General features: G+C 35.4%; 1 protein-coding gene across 9 annotated transcripts in view; it reads left to right on the plus strand.

The window, feature by feature from the left end:
- The window catches only part of LOC127848381 (oxysterol-binding protein-related protein 3-like), a 108,530-nt gene that overhangs the window by 65,689 nt on the left and 21,907 nt on the right, over positions 1–20,934 (plus strand). For all 9 annotated transcript variants that reach the window (XR_008034472.1, XR_008034474.1, XR_008034476.1 and 6 more), the window contains 2 exons: positions 15,371–15,543; positions 20,027–20,101. Coding sequence is in view for 4 of the 9 variants with exons in the window: in XM_052380811.1 (XP_052236771.1) it covers positions 15,371–15,543; positions 20,027–20,101 (248 nt within the window). In the remaining 5 variants the exon portion in view is untranslated. The remainder of the gene's footprint in view (positions 1–15,370; positions 15,544–20,026; positions 20,102–20,934) is intronic.

Raw genomic sequence — 20,934 nt, forward strand, 5'->3', positions numbered from 1 at the left:
TAAAATTGGAAAAAAGGCTATTTATTTGTTTTAAAACTTTTTCTCCTGGGCTAGGAAGAGCTACAAACAGGTGTGTAAAAAGGGGAAGTAGTAGTGATTTAACAACTGTTATCTTTCCTAGGGGTGTTAAATTTCTTCTTTTCCAAAAATTTATGTTATTGTGCAGCTTTTCCAGTTTACTCGTGAAGTTTATTTCTATTATTTTCTTTAAATCAACATCAAATAATATTCCTAAAACTTTAAAGTATGTTGTGCCCCAGACTAGTTTATATTTAGTTTTTATTGATTGTATGCTAAACTTTTTGGAGCCAATCCATATAAGGTTTGTTTTGTCATAATTGATTTTCAATCCAGAACATAAGGCAAAGTTATTTAAAAGATCGAGGGTAGCATTAAGGGAAACATCTGTGCCATCCAGAAAGAGAGATGTATCATCAGCAAACTGAGAAATTTTATATTCAATATTTTCTATCACTATTCCTTTAATTTCATTACAATTTCTTATTTTAATTGCCAAAATTTCAGCACACAGAATGAAGATATAGGAACTTATTGGATCTCCTTGTCTGCAACCTCTTTGAATTGTTATAAATTCTGACAAAAACCCATTGATTTGAATTGCCGTCAAGGTATTATGTAGGAAAAGTGAAATCCATTTTTTCAATGTTGTACCAAAATTAAAATAATCTAATGTTTTTTCTATAAAATCAAATTCAAGGGTATCGAACGCCTTTTCAAAGTCGATGGTCATCAAGAGTCCAGGGATATTGTTATCTTCTGTATATTGCATAATGTCATATAAAAGTCTGGTATTCTCACCAATATATCTGCCTTTAATAAATCCTGTCTGATCTTTAGAAATAAGAGTATCAAGGATAGTTTTTAATCTGTTAGCAATAGTCCCAGATGCAAGCTTGTAAATTACATTTAAAAGTGTTAATGGCCTTAGGTTTTTCAAAAAATGTCTGGGTTTATTATCTTTAGGTATACATGTGATTATACCTTGTTTTTGAGTAATTGACATGGTTCCAGAGGTAAAACCATAGTTGAGGCTTCTCACTATAAAGTGGCCTAAATCTTTCCAAAAAACTTTAAAAAATTCTGCTGTAAAACCATCTGATCCTGGGCTTTTGTCATGCTTCATATTTTTTAAAGTAATTAATATTTCCTTAAGTGTAAGAAGGCCTTCTAATGATTGAGATTGTTCAGTGTTTAATTTAATTGTGTTTATTCCTTTAAGGTCATCATGTACATTATAAGAGTCATTAAAGACAGACTTTGTATACAATGTTTTGTAAAATTGGGCAGCTTCTTTTAAAATACCAGGATTATCAAATAGCCGCTGACCTTCATCGTTTTCAATGAAAGGAATGTTTTTATTAGATGCATATTGTGCTTCCAAATTACAAAAATATTTTGAGGGTTTTTCGCCTTCATCAATCCACTTCGCCTTAGCTCTAATGAAAGCGCCTTTCATTTTCAAGTTTCGAATGCCTATGAGTTCTTGTTGCAAAAGATTGAGCTCTTCAATGTTTTCATTTGTTAACTGTTTTTCAATGTCCTCAATTGCTTTTAAAATATAATATTCTCTTTCTTTTCTCTTTTTGGATTTGAAGCTCGAATATGATATGGTTTTACCTCTGATTTCCATTAATAAAGTTTCTAAAAACAGTTGATCATTTATAGTAAACTGTATTAAATCATTTTCTACAGTGTTAAGATATTCAATGTTATACACAGGTAAGACATATTGTTGCTTAATTTCTTCAATTTTTTGTTTTATACATTGAATATATTCTAGGTCATAAAGTAATGAATTATTAAATTTCCACAGGCCTTTTCCATGTTCTATTTTGCTAAAATTAAATTCCAGAGTGATAGGGGAGTGATCTGATTTGTAGCTAGCATGTATATCAGATTTCCTAATATACTGACTAAAATCATTAGTTGTTAAAAAAAAGTCCAATCTAGCTTGTTGGACAGTGTTAGGCTTTCGCCAAGTGAAACATTTTGTATCCCCGTTTATAACTCTAAAAGTGTCTATTAGATTTTTATCATTGATTACAGAAGATAACAATTCCCTTGACTTCTTATTATTATTCAAAGTTTTATAGTTGGCATAATCAATATTCACGTCAAGTACTAGATTAAAATCTCCACATAAAATATAAGACTCATTACCTATGGTCTCTATTATATTAAAAAGTTGACTATAAAACAAAGGAGTATCAGTATTTGGTCCATAAAGAGTGCACAGAGTAAATCTATGGTTATCTATTGTTAAGTCTAGAATTAATAAATTTCCCTTTATATCTTGTTCTTGATTGTGCACTTTAACATTCAGATTTGTCAAACATTTATTAAATAAAATGCAAACTCCTCTTGAATTAGAAGTGCCAAAACTAAAATAGCATTCACCATCCCAATTTGAGTAAATTTGTTTTTCCATTGAAGAAGTGAAATGGCAATCCTGTAAACAATATATATGGGCATTTAGACTTTTTAGATATTTAAAAACATCAGCTCTTTTTGAAACATCATTTAGACCACGACAGTTGTATGAAACAATCTTTAAATTATCCATTCTCAATACAAAGGATGACATTTTTGTTAACATACCATAGACAGCAACAGCCATTATCAATTACCACAGTCAATACACAATACACAATTGCAGTAAATACACAATACGTTTTATCTCTGTCAAAACAAATAAATAGGCAATACAAAAATGCTGAAGTTCGCACACAGATTCTACTGGAAAGACATCTACACATACACAACATAAATAGACAATACATTCTGAAATCATACAAACATACAAAAAAACACACATACAGTGCGACTATAAAACAAAACATGTGAACAAAACATAAGCGGTTTGCCTATGTGCTTATGCATAATACTCATGTTTATAAACTATACGTTTTAAATTAGCATGGTACTCCGCGTATAAGGAACATAAAATAATGTCAAGATAGAGAAAGAAACCGCGTATAAGGAACATAAAATAATATCAAGATAGAGAAAGAAACACAACATTTATATAACAACAGTACAATATAAATTTTACCCGTCTATATTAAAAAAATGTCAAGATAGAGAAAGAAACCGCGTATAAGGAACATAAAATAATGTCAAGATAGAGAAAGAAACCGCGTATATTTTTTTCCCATTTTAATACTAGTTCTGACTTAAATTATGATATGCATTTATGGCCTTTAAATCTCATATAGTCAGTTTGCTATTTTTTGGTTAGTCTAAAAGGTTAATATCAAAGTACCTTTTACTTTCTTAAATAGTATGTTTATCAAGAAACTATAAGTCTATAGACTGATAAAGATAGTAGTGCCTATGTACAATACTGATCCTCTAATTATGAAATAGTTTAAATATCAAGGTTCAGAGCATCCACAACAGTGACACTTTTGATTCAATGTAAACAAAGTTATTAGATATTTATTACACAGTGGGTCTTATAACTAATAAATAAACAGATGATATTTCTGTAATATTATAGAAAACATATTAACTTTATCTGGATTTTATGTCACAAATTTATCAAGAATCACATTTGGTCTGTTATGATAAAAGATTATATGGATTTTGTATTACAAATTTATAATAGCCTCCCTTAGCCACACTCTAAGTCAATATTATTTAGCAAGTGCAATTACACTTGTATAAAATATTCTTATTTCCAGATTTGTTGTTATGATTATTCAGGAATACAAAGGCATGAAAGTTGTGTTGAAAAGGTTATGCGTGTTCATTCAGTATTAGTTTAACCCCAAGATGGATCACCTATTTTTCAAATAGATGATCCTTGAGGAATATTTATCTTAGTATTGGTAATGTTATTTCATTTACATGAAGTAAAATTGAAATCATATTAAAAAGAAGAGAAAAAATAATAATATAGCCAAGGATTCAAATATTTGCATGAACATTATTAATAACAGTGTTAGATCTAAATATGTTGTGCATTAATGCACAATCCCAATGGCAATCACCTATGCGAAAACGAAATCATAGATGATTTGTAGGGATAAGATATCTCAGTTAATTATATCATTGAAAATCATATAGTAATAATTATACAATTTCAGATAAAGAGTTGGAAAAAAGTATTCAGAATAAAGACAAAAAACATTTACATGTACAATTATTGTCATATTCTGTTTTAACAGTTGAGAGATGCTTTTATACTATTACTAAATAGCTGATGATATATACCTTATGAGTGATTTATAATGTGACATGTTAAACTCATGGTGATTTACAGTACTATATATTACCTGTTATACTGTTGTTAGATTATATACAAAGGGGATCTATAATAACAGAAAACATAAGATTACATCAATTCGACATCATCCTTACACAATTTAGTAAGATATTGTTTACATGAAAGCTCCTCTCTGCATTATTGAATAATTAGGTCAGTAGTGGTAAAAACCTGTTCTATAAATAGATTGTAAACATTCAGGCATACAGCAGTTTCATGGATGACTGCCCTTGAATAAGGCTAGACAAAACATTCTCTTTAGTTTTAGTGGCTTTGGATAAAAGGTTAACATTTTATTCAGTTTGACAAAGAAAAAAAACCCTAACATATTGAGTTTGTTCTCGATAGGGTATATATGTATATATTAATCTATATCGCTTTATATTGCATTAAAAATATGCTTCCCGCATTCTTGGTAGTAAAATAATATTATTACCATTGTCATAAATTGCGGTGTATATATGCAAAGACAAAAATAAAAGCAAAGAAGGATATACATATCAGATTTGATTATTCTTTAAATTAAAGATATAAATAAATGTAGATATATTATACAGTGAGTAGTATATATGACAGAAATATGACACAGTATCGGGCGCATATAGTAATTATATACATTTAGTATACAATTAACTAAGAAATGCATCAGATGTTTAACATTTATGGAATTAATTTTTGTGAGGTGACAAAACAAGTGTTTTAAAATCAGGTTTCAATATACAAAAGAAGTTATCAACATTACAACATAGTGATAAAGGGAAAAAATGCGCGGCTCAACGGATCAGCAGAGGCAGGTCCGATCCGTGCTGTGGTCGCACACAGTTGAAGAAGTGTGCGTTTATTTCCGTTTGGCACTGTATTCCTTAATCACCGTGTCAATATTGTCATACAAGTCAAATTTGATGCGATCTTCCCGTTTAGTTTTCGCGAACACAGACCCGTTAAAAAACCAGGTGGACTCAATGTCCTTGTGGAGTTGTAGGCGGCTCATCAATCCTGTATTGAGGGCTGTTACGTCATCTACCAGGCGGTGGCCAGATTGCTTCATCTCCTTTCGCTTCCTCATCACCGTGCTCTTGTCATCGTTATTTCTTAGTTTTATAAGAACTGGTCTTATTTGTCCTTTTTTAGTCGGGATCCGATGGATTGCAACAATCTGCTCAGGCTTGATTTCGATGTTTTGGTCTTGGAATAAAGTTGTTACCTTTATTGAGAGGGTTGTAATGCTTTCATTTGGTTCCTCTTTTACATCCATAATTTTGATATTGTTTTTCCTAGAATACTGCTCATTGTGATTGGACCTTTTGCTGTTTTCTTCGCTTAACCTTGTGTTGCTGTTTATTCTATCATTCACATTTTCGAGGGCGGTTTTGTGTTCTTTTAATAGTTTCGCTTGGTTTTCTTTTAGGGTTTCATTTTCAAACTGCAAGCATTTAATCTGGTCAGCGAGTTCATTGGTTTTTTCCTTAATGCTATGTTCTGTGATCTTTAGCAATTTGTTTTCCAGTTCAGTTTGAATGTTTTGTTGAATTTTAGTAAGGAATTCTTCATTCCGTTTTTCCATTTCAGAAATTATTTTGGAGACTGTATTTGTTATCAAATTTTCAATGTCATCTTTTTTTAGCATTTGTTTCAATTCTTCTCTTAGACCTGTTAAAGTGAGTTCCATGGTTTCAAGCTGCAGTTTAATGGAGGTGCTATCATTAATGCTGTCATTGCTGACCTCTGAATGATTTCTCTTTGGCTGATCGCTCCCTTTTGCTGCCATTTTTCCTGCTGGTTGATATTTTGACAATTTTGAGTCTTTAGCATTCATAGTGAATCTGAACAGATATGGTGTTAATCTGATTTCAGGTGTATATAAGTAGTCACCGGTTAAAGATAACAGTAAAATTAATTTGCCACAATATAAAAGCTAACTGTAACAGTTTATTTTCAACTATCCACCAGCTATAATCCGTCAGCTAATCCAGTAATTGCTCCTCCAATATTTGTCCAATATTTGTGATATAGCTAACTAAAAAGGTTTATTTATAGATCACTATATCCAACAAAGGAAAAATGTTTCTTTCACTTTTTACTTAATTTTTTATTTATTTTTCTACATGAAAATTAGTCCATTGTGTAGATCACATTATTCCAAACATTTTCATGTAGACATATCCTTGTTTACCACTGCCTTGTATGAGTATTTTACAATAAGCACAGGAGCTCAAACTCTGTGTCCCATCACCTTGAAAACAACTCAACCAACCAACTGAATATTACTGGGTACAGAAAAACAAAGGACATTCTAAAAGCACATTGTCGGGTCTGTATGAAGACCATTGGTGTCGGGGGATGGGGGAAAGTGCTTTGAAAAGCCACGAGAAAGAGGAAACCCACAAAGAAAACATGAAATTGAGAAGCAATGTGTTTGGTTGGTAATAACTTTAAAAAGTAAATACATACAGTCATTTAACCAGTTAAGAATCACCCGGCAAAAACGTTTATTCTTTTGACCACAATAATTTCGTTCGGGATTTAGTGTCAATGTGAGAAGATGTAAAAATAAAGGGTGACATTTATTTTGTATGATAACAGGGTAGGCCAGACGGCATATGCAGTTTTTTGTCAAAAATAGCCAATTAAATTCACCCTTCGGAAAATTATTAAAAATCATTCAACTTACAGAATTAGTATTTCAAAACATTGTCATAGCATTTGTTTTCAATCAGCAAAAAGTTTTTTTGAAAATAATAAAGCCTTCTATATCCATATGCACATTTCAAAACATAACTCCTTCAATCAAATCTGGTTAACTTTTTGCTGCATTTTTCCACTCTGTAAGCTATTTACAAAAGATTTCTTGCTAAAACTTTGTTAATTTATTCCTTTACCTAATGTATATCTTAGACACTTATCATTTTGTTTTTATTGGGGCATTATGGAAAATTAAATTCAAATTAATCGCAACTGCTAATAATCCAGAACTGGTTAACAAACTGTATGTGAGACTCGTTGAGTTAAGGATGGAAAACATGTATGCAATAACTAAAAATAACATGTATGTGTTATTGTGGAATAATTTTAATTTGTTTGAGCAAATAAATGATATTTACTGTGTTAAACTTGCTTGAAAATGCATTTTTTTAAGGAAACTAACAAACGGTTCTCAGCCTTGAAAATGAAAATTTGGCCTTGAAAAGTCCTTGAAAAGTGCTAGAATTTAGGTTTGAGATTTCTGTTTGAACCATGTTTATACTTGAAAATTTGGTTAAGTTTTGTGTTTTGGTCCACTGTACCCCTAAAGTATCATATATATTGCTTTCATAGTTGGAACACTAGCAAACTATCATAAGGGGACAGTAAAGGACAAATTGCATAACTCTGGTTGTCATTTTTACGGAATTATGGCCCTTTTTAGCTCATCTATTTTTTGAAAAAAAAAAAGAGCTATTGTCATCACCTTGGCGTCGGCGTCGGCGTTGGCGTCCGGTTAAGTTGTGCGTTTAGGTCCACTTTTCTCAGAAAGTATCAATGCTATTGCATTCAAACTTGCTACACTTACTTACTATCATGAGAGGACTGGGCAGGCAAAGTTAGATAACTCTGGCGTGCATTTTGACAGAATTATGTGCCCTTTTTATACTTAAAAAATTGAAAATTTTGGTTAAGTTTTGCGTTTAGGTCCACTTTTCTCAGAAAGTATCAATGCTATTGCATTCAAACTTAGTACACTTATTTACTATCATGAGGGGACTGGGCAGGCAAAGTTAGATAACTCTGGCGTGCATTTTGACTGAATTATGTGCCCTTTTTATACTTAGAAAATTGAAAATTTTGGTTAAGTTTTGTGTTTAGGTCCATTTTATTTTGTAAGTATCAAAGCTATTGCTTTCATACTTGCAACACTTACTAACTATCATAAGGGGACTGTGAAGGCAAAGTAATGTAACTCTGACTGGGATTTTGACAGAGTTATGTGCCTTTTTATACTTAGAAAATTGAAAATTTTGTTAACTTTTGTGTTTAGGTCCACTTTATTCCTACAGTATCAAAGGTATTGCTTTCATACTTGCAACACTTATTAACTATCATAAGGGGACTGTGCAGGCAAAGTTATGTAACTCTGACTGGCATTTGGACGGAATTATGGGCCCTTTATACTTAGAAAATTGAAAATTTGGTTAAGTTTTGTGTTTTGGTCCACTTTACCCCTAAAGTATCATAGATATTGCTTTCATACTTGGAACACTCGCAAACTATCATAAGGGTACAGTAAAAGGACAAGTTGCATAACTCTGGTTGTCATTTTTATGGAATTATGGTCCTTTTTTGACTTAGTAACTTTGAATATATGGTTAAATTTTGTGTTTCGATCCACTTTACTCCTTAAGTATCAAGCTTATTGATTTCAAACTTCAAATACTTTCATGCTATCATGAGGTTACTGTACATGGGAAGTTTAATTTTACCTTGACCTTTGAATGACCTTGACTCTCAAGGTCAAATTATTAAATTTTGCTAAAATTGCCATAACTTCTTTATTTATGATTAGATTTGATTGAAACTTTGACAAAACTACTCTTACCTGACATACCACAATAGACTCCACCCAAACCATCCCCCGTGCCCTCCCCCCCTCGAATCCCCCCCATAATTTTTTTTTTTTTTTTTAGATCATCTCACAACTGACCACCACACCCTCACACTATACCCCCCCCCCCGCCCCACCCCCCAATTTTTTTTATAAACGGTAAAAAAACACAAATATTTATTTTTATTATTTTATTATTGAAATACTGTCCAACCATCGCACCCAAGAATCCCCCACCCCCCTCCACCCTCCCCCGACCCCCCCCCCCCCCCCCTCCATAATTTTTTTTTTAAAGATCATCTCACAAATGACCACCACACCCTCACACTATACCCCCCCCCCACCCCATCCCCCCAAGTTTTTTTTTGTTTAAACGGTTAAAATGTTATGTTTGAAATACCATCCAACCATCGCACCCAAGAATCCCCCCTCACCAACAGCCCCCCCCCCCCCCGATTTTTTTTTTCATTTTTTTTCGCATATTTGAAAGATAATGTAATAAATGTCCACACCCCCACACTATACACCCCTCTTCACTCCACCCCTCCCTCCTTTGTGATTGAAAATGAGAGTCCCTTCATCTTTAAGGTAGCGCACCTCTAATGATTTCCCGCGATTTCTTCGAAGGTTGAAGAGCCTACTATTAGGTGCCATGGCCTAGTGGTTAAGGCGATAGACTAGAAATATTTTGGGATATTCCCGCGCAGGTTCGAATCCTGCCGACGACGTATACTTTTTTGCGGCGCGTTTTATTTATTTTCTAACGTAATTTGATTTAATATGGCATATAAGCTATATTTATTGTTAAATATGTTGCAATTTTTATGCACATTCTTCAATTATTAAAATTAAAACAACGTTATGGCGAAATTGGGTGATTTACTGTTGAAAATACGAACCATGCATGTTGCATTTTTATTTTTATTTCAAAAAGTAAACGGTTAATCTGTCTAGTTCTTGGTATTTTTGCTGTATGTAGTGTTTCTATAAAAGCTAAGTTTAAAATATGACTTAAATGATACTATTTTGAATTTTATGACACTTTGTTTTTAACCGACCCAATTTTTACTTGGCTGAAATCACTTACATTTCATGGCGCTCTTCCATAGATAAAAATTTGTAAAAAATAAATTTCTGTAAAAGAATACTTATTTCATCTTGTTTAAACTTTAAACACCTTTACAGCATCTGTACACACCAACTGCATGCCCATATTTGGAAATTTGAATGAATTATGGAGCTTTTATACTCCAGGGGTGAAAATAAACTGGACAAAAGCCGAGCGTGGGGGTGGTTTTGAAAAAATCGGTATATTTTTTTAAAAAGCATGGAAAGCCTACCTACAAATTTGCATGTAGTTCAGTGAAATGATGCTGATTAAGAAAATAATTAATTAGATTATATTTGGATATATGCCCATTAGAGGTGCGCTACCTTAAAAAGAAAATAGATGAGCGGTCTGCACCCGCACGGCGGTGCTCTTGTTTGACTTAGTAACTTTGAATATATGGTTACATTTTGTGTTTAGATCCACTTTACTTCATAAGTATCTAGGCTATTGCTTTTAAATTTCAAATACTTTTCTTCATGAGGGCACTGTACCTGGCAAGTTGAATTTTAACTTGACCTTTGAATGACCTTGACTATCAAGGTAAAATTATTAAATTTTGCTAAAATTGCCATAACTTCTTTATTTATGATTAATTTGATTGATACTTTGACAAAACAACTCTTACCTGACATACCACAATAGACTCCACCCAAACCATCCCCCATGCCTCCCCCCCGAATCCCCTCTTTCCCCCCCCCCCATTATTATTTTTTAATTAAAGAATATCAAATAAATGACCCCCCTCCACCCCCCACACCAAAAAAATAATTTTTATGCCTCCGGTAGGGTGGCATGTAGCAGTTGAACTGTCAGTCAGTATGTCAGTCAGTCTGTCCGTCCGTCCGAAAAAAACTTTGACATTTGCCATTACTTTTTAACTTTTGAAGATAGCAACTTGATATTTGGCATGCATGTGTATCTCATGGAGCTGCACATTTTGAGTGGTGAAAGGTCAAGGTCATCCTTCAAGGTCAAATGTCAAATTTATGGTGTCTGTCCGTCCGAAAACTTTAACATTGGCCATAACTTTTTCAATATTGAAGATAGCAACTTGATATTTAGCATGCATGTGTATCTCATGGAGCTGAACATTATGAGTTGTGAAAGGTGAAGGTCATCCTTCAAGGTCAAATGTCAAATATATGGCGTCTGTCCGTCCGAAAACTTTAACATTGGCCATATTTTGCAATATTGAAGATAGCAACTTGATCTTTGGCATGCATGTGTATCTCATGAAGCTGCACATTTTGAGTGGTGGAAGTTCAAGGTCAAGGTCATCCTTCAAGGTAAAAAAATAAATCAAAATTCAAAGCGGCGTTCTCATGAAGCGGCACATTTTGAGTGGTGGAAGTTCTAGGTCAAGGTCATCTTTTAAGGTCAAGGTCATCCTTCAAGGTCAAGGTCATCCTTCAAGGTCAAAGGTCATTTTTATTTTTTAATTTAAAGCGGCGTTCTCATGAAGCTGCACATTTTGAGTAGTAGAAGTTCAAGGTCAAGGTCATTCGTCAAGGTTACCCTTCAAGGTCAAAGGTAAAAAAAAATCATCAAAGCGGCGTTATCATGGAGCTACACATTTTGAGTGGTGGAAGTTCAAGGTCAAGGTCATCCTTCAAGGTCAAGGTCATCCTTCAAGGTCAAAGGTAAAAAAAAAATCAAAGCGGCCTTATCATGAAGCTGCACATTTTCAGTGGTGGAAGTTAAAGGTCAATGTCATCCTTCAAGGAAAAAAAAAAATTAAAAAATATTTTAAAGCTGCGTTCTCATGAAGCTGCACATTTTCAGTGGTGGAAGTTCAAGGTCAAGGTTATCCTTCAAGGTCAAGGTCATCCTTCAAGGTCAAAGGTAAAAAATAAAATAATTCAAAGCGGGGTACTTATGAAGCTGCACATTTTGAGTGGTGAAAATTCAAGGCCAAGGTCATTCTTCAAGGTCAAGGTCATCCTTCAAGTTCAAGAGAATTTTTTTTTATCAAAGCGGCGTTATCATGAAGCTACACATTTTGAGTGGTGGAAGTTCAAGGTCAAGGTCATCCTTCAATGTCAAGGTCATCCTTCAAGGTCAAAGGTAAAAATAAATAATTCAAAGCAGCGTTATCATAAAGCTAGACATTTTGAGTGGTAGAAGTTAAAGGTCAAGGTCATCCTTCAAGGTAAAAAAAGAATAAAACTATTTCAAAGCGGCGTTCTCATGAAGCTGCACATTTTGAGTGGTGGAAGTTCAAGGTCAACGTCATTCTTCAAGGTCAAGGTCATCCTTCAAGGTCAAAGGTCAAACAAAATAATTTCAAAGCGGTATTATGATGAAGCTACACATTTTTAATAGTGAAATTTCAAGGTCAAGGTCATCCTTCAAGGTCAAGGTCATCCTTCAAGGTCAAAGGTAAAATAAAAATAAAGCGGTGTTATCATGAAGCTGCACAATTTGAGTGGTGGAGCATAAAGGTCAAGGTCATCCTTCAAGGTCAAATAAAAATTTAAAAAATTCAAAGCGGCGTTCTCATGAAGCTGCACATTTGGAGTGGTGGAAGCTCAAGGTCAAGGTCATCCTTTAAGGTCCAGGTCATCCTTTAAGGTCAAAGATAAAAAAAAATCAAAGCGGCGTTCTCATAGAGCTGCACATTTTGAGTTGTGGAAGTTCAAGGCCAAGGTCATTCTTCAAGGTCAAGGTCATCCTTCAAGGTCAAAGGTAAAAATAAATAATTTCAAAGTGGCATTATCATGAAGCTGCACATGTTCAGTGGTGGAAGTTCAAGGCCAAGGTCATCCTTCAAGGTCAAGGTCATCCTTCAAGGTAAAAGGTCAAAAAAATAATATTTCATAGCCGCGTTCTCATAAAGCTGCACATTTTGAGTGGTTGAAGTTCAAGGTCAAGTCATCTTTCAAGGTCAAAGGTAAACAAAAAAAACAAAAAACATTTTTTCAGAGGCGCAATAGGGGGCATTGTGTTTCTGACTAACACATCTCTTGGTTTTTTCAAACATGGTTAAAAAACACAAATATTTATAAACCAGGTTTTTAACCAGGTTTTCCGAAGGAAAAAACTGGTTATTAGATTGGCGAATGCGGGCGGGCTTGCGGGCTGGCTGGCTGGCGGGCTGGCTGGCGGGCTGGCGGGCGGGCGGAACAAGCTTGTCCGGGCCATAACTATGTCGTTCATGGTCAGATTTTAAAATCATTTGGCACATTTGTTCACCATCATTGGACGGTGTGTCGCGCGAAATAATTACGTCGATATCTCCAAGGTCAAGGTCACACTTTGAGTTCAAAGGTCAAAAATGGCCATAAATGAGCTTGTCCTGGCCATAACTATGTCATTCATTGTGAGATTTTAAAATCATTTGGCACATTTGTTCACCATCATGGGACGGTGTGTCGCGCGAAATAATTACGTTGATATCTCCAATGTCAAGGTCGCCACGACTGAAAATAGACAAACTTACAAAGGGGGTTAATTTTGTTTGTTCATTTCAAAAGTTCAGTTTGAGTTTTCTCCCTTTATCAGATTTTTTTTCACAATGAAAACCTGGTTTTGTGACAATTTTGTCCCTTGTTTTTATTATTTTATCTTTGAAATACCGTCCAACCATCCCACCCAAGAACCACCCACCCCCCCAAAAAAAAAAGTTTTTTTTTTTGCATTTTTTTTGCATTTTTGGAAGATAATGTAATAAATGACCACACCCCCACACTATACACCCCTCTCCACTCCACCCCTCCCTCCTTTGTGATTGAAATTGAGATAGGTCCCTACACCTTTAAAATGAAAAATAGATGAGCGGTTTGCACTTTCAAAGCGGTGCTCTTGTTAAATTTAAGAGTGGAACACAGGGACAACTGGGCTTTATGCAAGTGCATAAATTGTCGTCCCAGATTAGCCTGTGTAATTCACCTTAACTGGTTTTTATGTCCCCCACTATAGTAGTGGGGGACATATTGTTTTTGCCCTGTCTGTTGGTCTGTTGGTCTGTCTGTTGGTCTGTTTGTTGGTCTGTTTGCGCCAACTTTAACATTTTGCAATAACTTTTGCTATAATAAAGATAGCAACTTCATAGTTGACATTCATGTGTATCTCATGAAGCTGCACATTTTGAGTGGTGAAAGTTCAAGGTCAAGGTCATCCTTCAAGGTCAGAGGTCAAATATATGTGGCCAAAATCGCTCATTTCATGAATAATTTTGCAATATTGAAGATAGCAACTTGATATTTGGCATGCATGTGTATCTCATGGAGTTGCACATTTTGAGTGGTGAAAGGTCAAGGTCATCCTTCAAGGTCAGAGGTCAAATATATGTGGCCCAAATCGCTTATTTTATAAATACTTTTGCAATATTGAAGATAGCAACTTGATATTTGGCATGCATGTGCATCTCATGGAGCTGCACATTTTGAGTGGTGAAAGGTCAAGGTCATCCTTCAAGGTCAGAGGTCAAATATATGCTGCCCAAATCACTTATTTTATGAATACTTTTGCAATATTGAAGATAGCAACTTGATATTTGGCATGCATGTGTATCTCATGGAGCTGCACATTTTCAGTGGTGAAAGGTCAAGGTCATCCTTCACAAGGTCAAGGTCATCCTTCAAGGTCAAACGTCATATAGGGAAACATTGTGTTTCACAAACACATCTTGTTTGTTTTAAAAAGACTTTCATCAAACAGAAATTTTTATTAAAAGCAGAAAATGTAGTCCCTTATTGGTATGTGCCGACTGCACTGGCTAATCTTTGATCACAGTTTAGGCAATTGCACCAGGCCTAGTTTTCTCTGAGCAAGGCTGAAATCAGTGAATTTTTGACCTCTGGATACTGACACAGTTGTTATGGATTTCTAATACTGACACAGTTGGTATGGATTCCTAGTCCACCCATATTATTCAACTCTTATTGAATGGTGATAGATTTTTACCCACACATGGCCTTTTCTCCCCATTTTGGGAGTATGACTCGTTATTACATTAAACTTTTTTAGTGTCAATTGAATTTCAAAAGTATCATAGCTTGTTATATTAACACTTAAATAATTTATTTTGATAATATGTGTATAAAACATAAAATTGTAATCATTAATCAATCACATGTTAAAGGGACGATGCCTGAAGCTTATGTTTACATGTTAAAGGGACGATGCCTGAAGCTTATGTTTACATGTTAAAGGGACGATGCCTGAAGTTATGTTCATATGTCAAAGGGACGATGCCTGAAGCTTATGTTTACATATTAAAGGGACGATGCCTGAAGTTATGTTCATATGTTAAAGGGACGATGCCTGAAGTTATGTTCATATGTTAAAGGGATCATGCCTGAAGATTATGTTAACATGTTAAAGGGACGATGCCTGAAGCTTATGTTTACATGTTAAAGGGACGATGCCTGAAGTTCTCCTTGTTTTGCAGCTTCAGAGGACCGCATCTTGTCGTTCCAGACCGGGCGCCGGTCTAAGTTGCCGGTTCCCAAGTCAGACAAGGGAGACGTGTCCCTGTGGAATCTGCTGTTCAGGAACATCGGCAAGGACCTCACCAAGATATCTATGCCCGTCACACTGAACGAGCCCCTGAGTATGCTGCAGGTAAGTTGAGTTTAACCCTTTCCCACTCAGAAGCAAAGTGAAAATGGATATATGCAAACAGCATAAAACCAGAACAGCCTGTGAGTGACTCCCAGTCTGTTCAGGTCAGTGCTTCCCCTGGATCAAAAGTTTCTTTAGCCAAATTTGCCTATTTATGGCAAAATTCTGCTATTTTTTACTATTTTTAAGTTTTAATGAAGAAAAACTTGTAGCCAAATAGAATTTTCTTTAGCCAAATTGGTCAATTTGTAGCCATTGGCTAATTTGGTGAATGGCAGAGTAAGCCCTGCAGGTTTTATGCTGTTTGTTGCTCATAAGTTTCTTAGGGTTGGAAATGAAGCTTTTTAAAAATTGAATTAAGTAAGAAAGGTATTTAATTGAATGTATCTTTCTAAGGGCCTACACATGGAAAATACGTATCTAAGTGGTAAAGGGTTAAACATATTCATTTAAGCTGGATTGGAAAGCCTAAGGCTAATTGTAATAAATTTAAGTTTTGGAGGCTTCATTTCCAACCCTAAGATACGGGTGAGCAGTAAACAGCATACATGTATTTGCAGGCTGTTTCGGTTTTATTCTGTTTGCATATAGCCATTTTCACTTTGTTTCTAAGCAGGAAAGGGTTAATATGTGACTTCATTTGTATTGAAAAATTAAAAAAAATAAAAATCATCAGTAGTATGACTTTGTATTAAATGATAATTATGTCCCCCACTATAGTAGTGGGTGACATATTGTTTTTGCCTTGTCTGTTGGTCTGTTGGTTGGTCTGTTGGTTGGTTTGCGCCAACTTTAACATTTGCAATAACTTTTGCAATATTGAAGATAGCAACTTGATATTTGGCGTGCATATGTATCTCATGGAGCTGCACATTTTGAGTGATAAAAGGTCATGGTCAAGGTCATCCTTCAAGGCCAAAGGTCAAATATATGGGTCAAAATCGCTCATTTAATGTACACTTTTGCAATATTTCAATATTCAAGATAGCAACTTGATATTTGGCATGCTCATGGAGCTGCACATTTTGAGTGGTGAAGGGTCAAGGTCAAGGTCATCCTCCAAGGTTAAAGGTCAAATATTTGGGTCAAAATCGCTCATTTAATGTACACTTTTGCAATATTTCAATATTCAAGATAGCAACTTGATATTTGGCATGCATGTGTATCTCATGGAGCTGCACATTTTGAGTGGTGAAAGGTTAAGGTCAAGGTCATCCTTCAAGGTCAGAGGTCAAATATATGTGGCCAAAATCGCTCATTTGATGAGTACTTTTGCAATATTGACGATAGCAACTTGATATTTGGCATGCATGTGTATCTCATGGAGCTGCACATTTTGAGTGGTGAAAGGTCAAGGTCATCCTTCAAGGTCAAATATATGGGTCAAAATTGCTCATGTAATGTCACTTCTGTAATATTGAAGCTAGCAATTTTATATTTGACATGCATGTGTATCTCATGGAGCTGTACATTTTGAGTGGTGAAGGGTCAAGGTCAAGGTCATCCTCCAAGGTCAAACGTCATATACGGGGACATAGTGTTTCACAAACACATCTTGTTTTTAATTTAAAGAAACAACATTATTTTAAAGTTATTACGTGAAAAAAAAAGTATCAATTATTAAGTTAACAATAGAAATTATTAGTGGCTTTTTTTTCTGCAAAGTTAAGCGTTGACATCGAAACAAAAGTCAACAGCGGTAAAATTTCAGTTGCAAATAATAGCAAATGATGGCAGGATCCAATAAATTGTCTTCAAATTCTTGGACATACAACTTTAGACATAGAGAAAGCCAGAGCTAACTTTAGTTTAATGAACTGGTCCATTATTATCCCCCGCCATAGGCGGAGATATATTGTTTTGGCGTTGTCCGTCTGTCTGTCCGTCCGTCTTTCCGTCCGTCCGGAGCCATATCTTGGAAGTGTTTTGGCGGATTTCATTGAATCTTGGTATGAGTATGTATATGGATAAGAGGATGATGCACGCCAAATGGCATTGTACACCATCTGTTAATAACAGAGTTATGGCCCTTTGTACCGTGTAAAAATGCTTTTTTGAGTGTCAAATATAACACTTTTGTGTCCAGAAGCATATTAGCGGGGGATATCAATTCAACGAATTTGCTTGTTTTAACCTAATTTCAATTGATTTGACTTGTTTGATTCGATATCCTGGCACTAAAGTCACTTATTTCATTGATAGACTTGTGTTGTTAAATTTACTTATAATTTTCAATTTATTCTGGTTTTATTATTCTTTTATTGAATGTTTGCACACTTCTTTTGCATGAAAATGGCAGCTTTAGATTATCCTGATGAAAAAGAAAATCAGTGACTTGTTGTTGGTTACACTTTTAAAACAAAAAATACATTATATTGCATTTATATGAGATGCGCTTTGAAAAAAAGGGGCTTAATGCATGCACGTAAAGTTTCCTCCCCTCTTAGCCTTTGCAGTTTGCACAGGCTTATTATGGTTAACTCTTTCTGCTTTTATTGTATTTTTTGTTAGCTCACCTGAGCACAACGTGCTCACGGTGAGCTTTTGTGATCGCTTTTTGTCCGTCGTCCGTTGTGCGGCGTCAACATTTGCCTTGTTAACTCTCTAGAGGCCACATTTATTGTCCAATCTTTATGAAATTTGGTCAAAAGATTGGTTTCAATGATATCTTTGATGAGTTCGAAAATGGTTACGAAAAACGTGGCTGCCAAGGGGCGGGGCATTTTTCCTTATATGGCTATATAAGGCTATAGTAAAATCTTGTTAACACTCTAGACGCCACATTTATTGTCTGATCTTCATGAAACTTGGTCAGAAAATTGATCCCAATAATATCACGAACAAGTCCGAAAATGATGCAGGTTGGTTGAAAAACATGACCGCCAGGAGTGGGGCATTTTTCCTAATATGGCTTTAGTCAAACCTTAACACTCTAGAGGCCACATTTATTTTCCGATCTTCATGAAACTTGCTCAGAAGATTTGCCCCACTGATATCTAAGATGAGTTAAAAATTGGTAACCTTTGCTTGAAAAACATGGCTGCCACTGGGCGGGACATTTTTCCTTATATGGCTATATATGGCTATAGTAAAATCTTGTTAACACTCCAGAGGCCACACTTATTGTCCAAACTTCATGAAACTTAGTCAGAAGATTCATCCCAATAATATCTTGGACGAGTTTGAAAATGATGCCGGTTGGTTGAAAAACATGGCTGCCAGGGGGCGGGAAATTTTTAACCAGGTTTTCCGAAGGAAAAAAACTGGTTATTTCCTTATATGGCTATAGTAAAACCTTGTTTACACTCTAGATGCCACATTTATTGTCCATTCTTGTTGAAATATGGTCAGAAGATTTGTCTTAATGATATCTTGGATGAGTTCAAAAATGGTTACGTTTGCTTGAAAAACATGGCCGCCAAGGGGCGGGGCATTTTTCCTTATACGGCTTTTGTATGGCTATATAAGGCTATAGTAAAATCTTGTTTACACTCTAGAGGCCACATTTATAGTCCGATCTTCATGAAACTCGGTCAGAAGAATCATCCCAATAATATCTTGGACGAGTTCAAAAATGATGCCGGTTGGTTGAAAAATATGGCCACCACGGGGGCGGGGCTATTTTCCTTATATGGCTATAGTAAAACCTTGTTAACACTCTAGAGGTCACATTTATTTTCCGATCATCATGAAACTTGGTCAGAAGATTTGTCCCAATGATATCTTGGATGAGTTCGAAAATGGTTTTGGTTGCTTTAAAACCATGGCCACCAGGGGCGGGGCATTTTTCCTTATATGGCTATATATGGCTATAGTAAAACCTTGTTAACACTCTAGAGGCCACATTTATTGTCCTATCTTCATGAAATTTGGTCAGAAGATTGGTCTCAATGATATCTTGGATGAGTTCGAAAATAATTATGTTTGCTTGAAAAAAAATGGCTTCCAAGGGGCTGGGCATTTTTTCCTTATATTGCTATAATAAAATCTGGCTAACACTCTAGAGGCCACATTTACTGTCCGATCTTGATGAAAATTGATCAGAAGATTCATCCCAATAATATCTTGGACGAGTTAAAAAATGATGCCAGTTGGTTGAAAAACATTGCTATCCCAATAATATCTTGGACAAGTTCGAAAATGATGCCGGTTGGTTGAAAAACATGGCCGCCAGGGGGCGGGGCATTTTCCCTTATATGGCTGTAGTAAAACCTTGTTAACACTCTAGAGGCCGCATTTATTTTCCAATCTTCGTGAAACTTAGTCCGAAGATTTGTCCCAATACTATCTTATCTCAGGTGAGTCACTTTGGGCCTTTCAGGCCCTCTTGTTTAAAAGAAGAATACATGACAAAAATCAAGTTTAGGCAGAAAGTGTTGACCCTGATTAGCTTGTGCTGACTGGGATGACACTTTACGCACATGCTTTAAGCTCCCTTTTCGAAGAGCGAGACTCAAATGTAATACAAAATTATTTCCTTCAGAGACTATGTGAGGAGCTGGAATACAGTGATCTGCTGGATAAGGCTAACCTGTGTGAAGATCCCTTTGATAGAATGGTACGTATATCTGCTGGATAAGGCTAACCTGTGTGATGATCCCTTTGATAGAATGATACGTATATCTGCTGGATAAGGCTAACCTGTGTGAAGATCCCTTTGATAGAATGGTATTTATATCTGCTGGATAAGGCTAACCTGTGTGATGATCCCTTTGATAGAATGGTACGTATATCTGCTGGATAAGGCTAACCTGTGTGAAGATCCCTTTGACAGAATGGTACGTATATCTGCTGGATAAGGCTAACCGGTGTGAAGATCCCTTCGATAGAATGGTACGTATATCTGTAGGATAAGGCTTACCTGTGTGAAGATCCCTTTGATAGAATAGTATGTATATCTGCTGGATAAGGCTAACCTGTGTGATGATCCCTTTGATAGAATGGTACGTATATATATGCTAGATAAGGCTAACCTGTGTGAAGATCCCTTTGATAGAATGGTACGTATATCTGCTGGATAAGGCTAACCTGTGTGATTATCCCTTCGATAGAATGGTACGTATATCTGCTGGATAAGGCTAACCTGTGTGAATATCCCTTTGATAGAATGGTACGTATATCTGCTTGATAAGGTTAACTTGTGTGATGATCCCTTCGATAGAATGGTATGTATATCTGCTGGATAAGGCTAACCTGTGTGAAGATCCCTTCGATAGAATGGTACGTATATCTGCTGGATAAGGCTAACCTGTGTGAAGATCCCTTCTATAGAATGGTACGTATATCTGCTGAATAAGGCTAACCTGTGTGATGATCCCTTTGATAGAATGGTACGTATATCTGCTTGATAAGGCTAACCTGTGTGATGATCCCTTCGATAGAATGGTACGT

This window comes from Dreissena polymorpha, chromosome 10 (genome assembly GCF_020536995.1).
Source record: "Dreissena polymorpha isolate Duluth1 chromosome 10, UMN_Dpol_1.0, whole genome shotgun sequence".
Lineage (NCBI taxonomy): Eukaryota > Metazoa > Mollusca > Bivalvia > Myida > Dreissenidae > Dreissena > Dreissena polymorpha.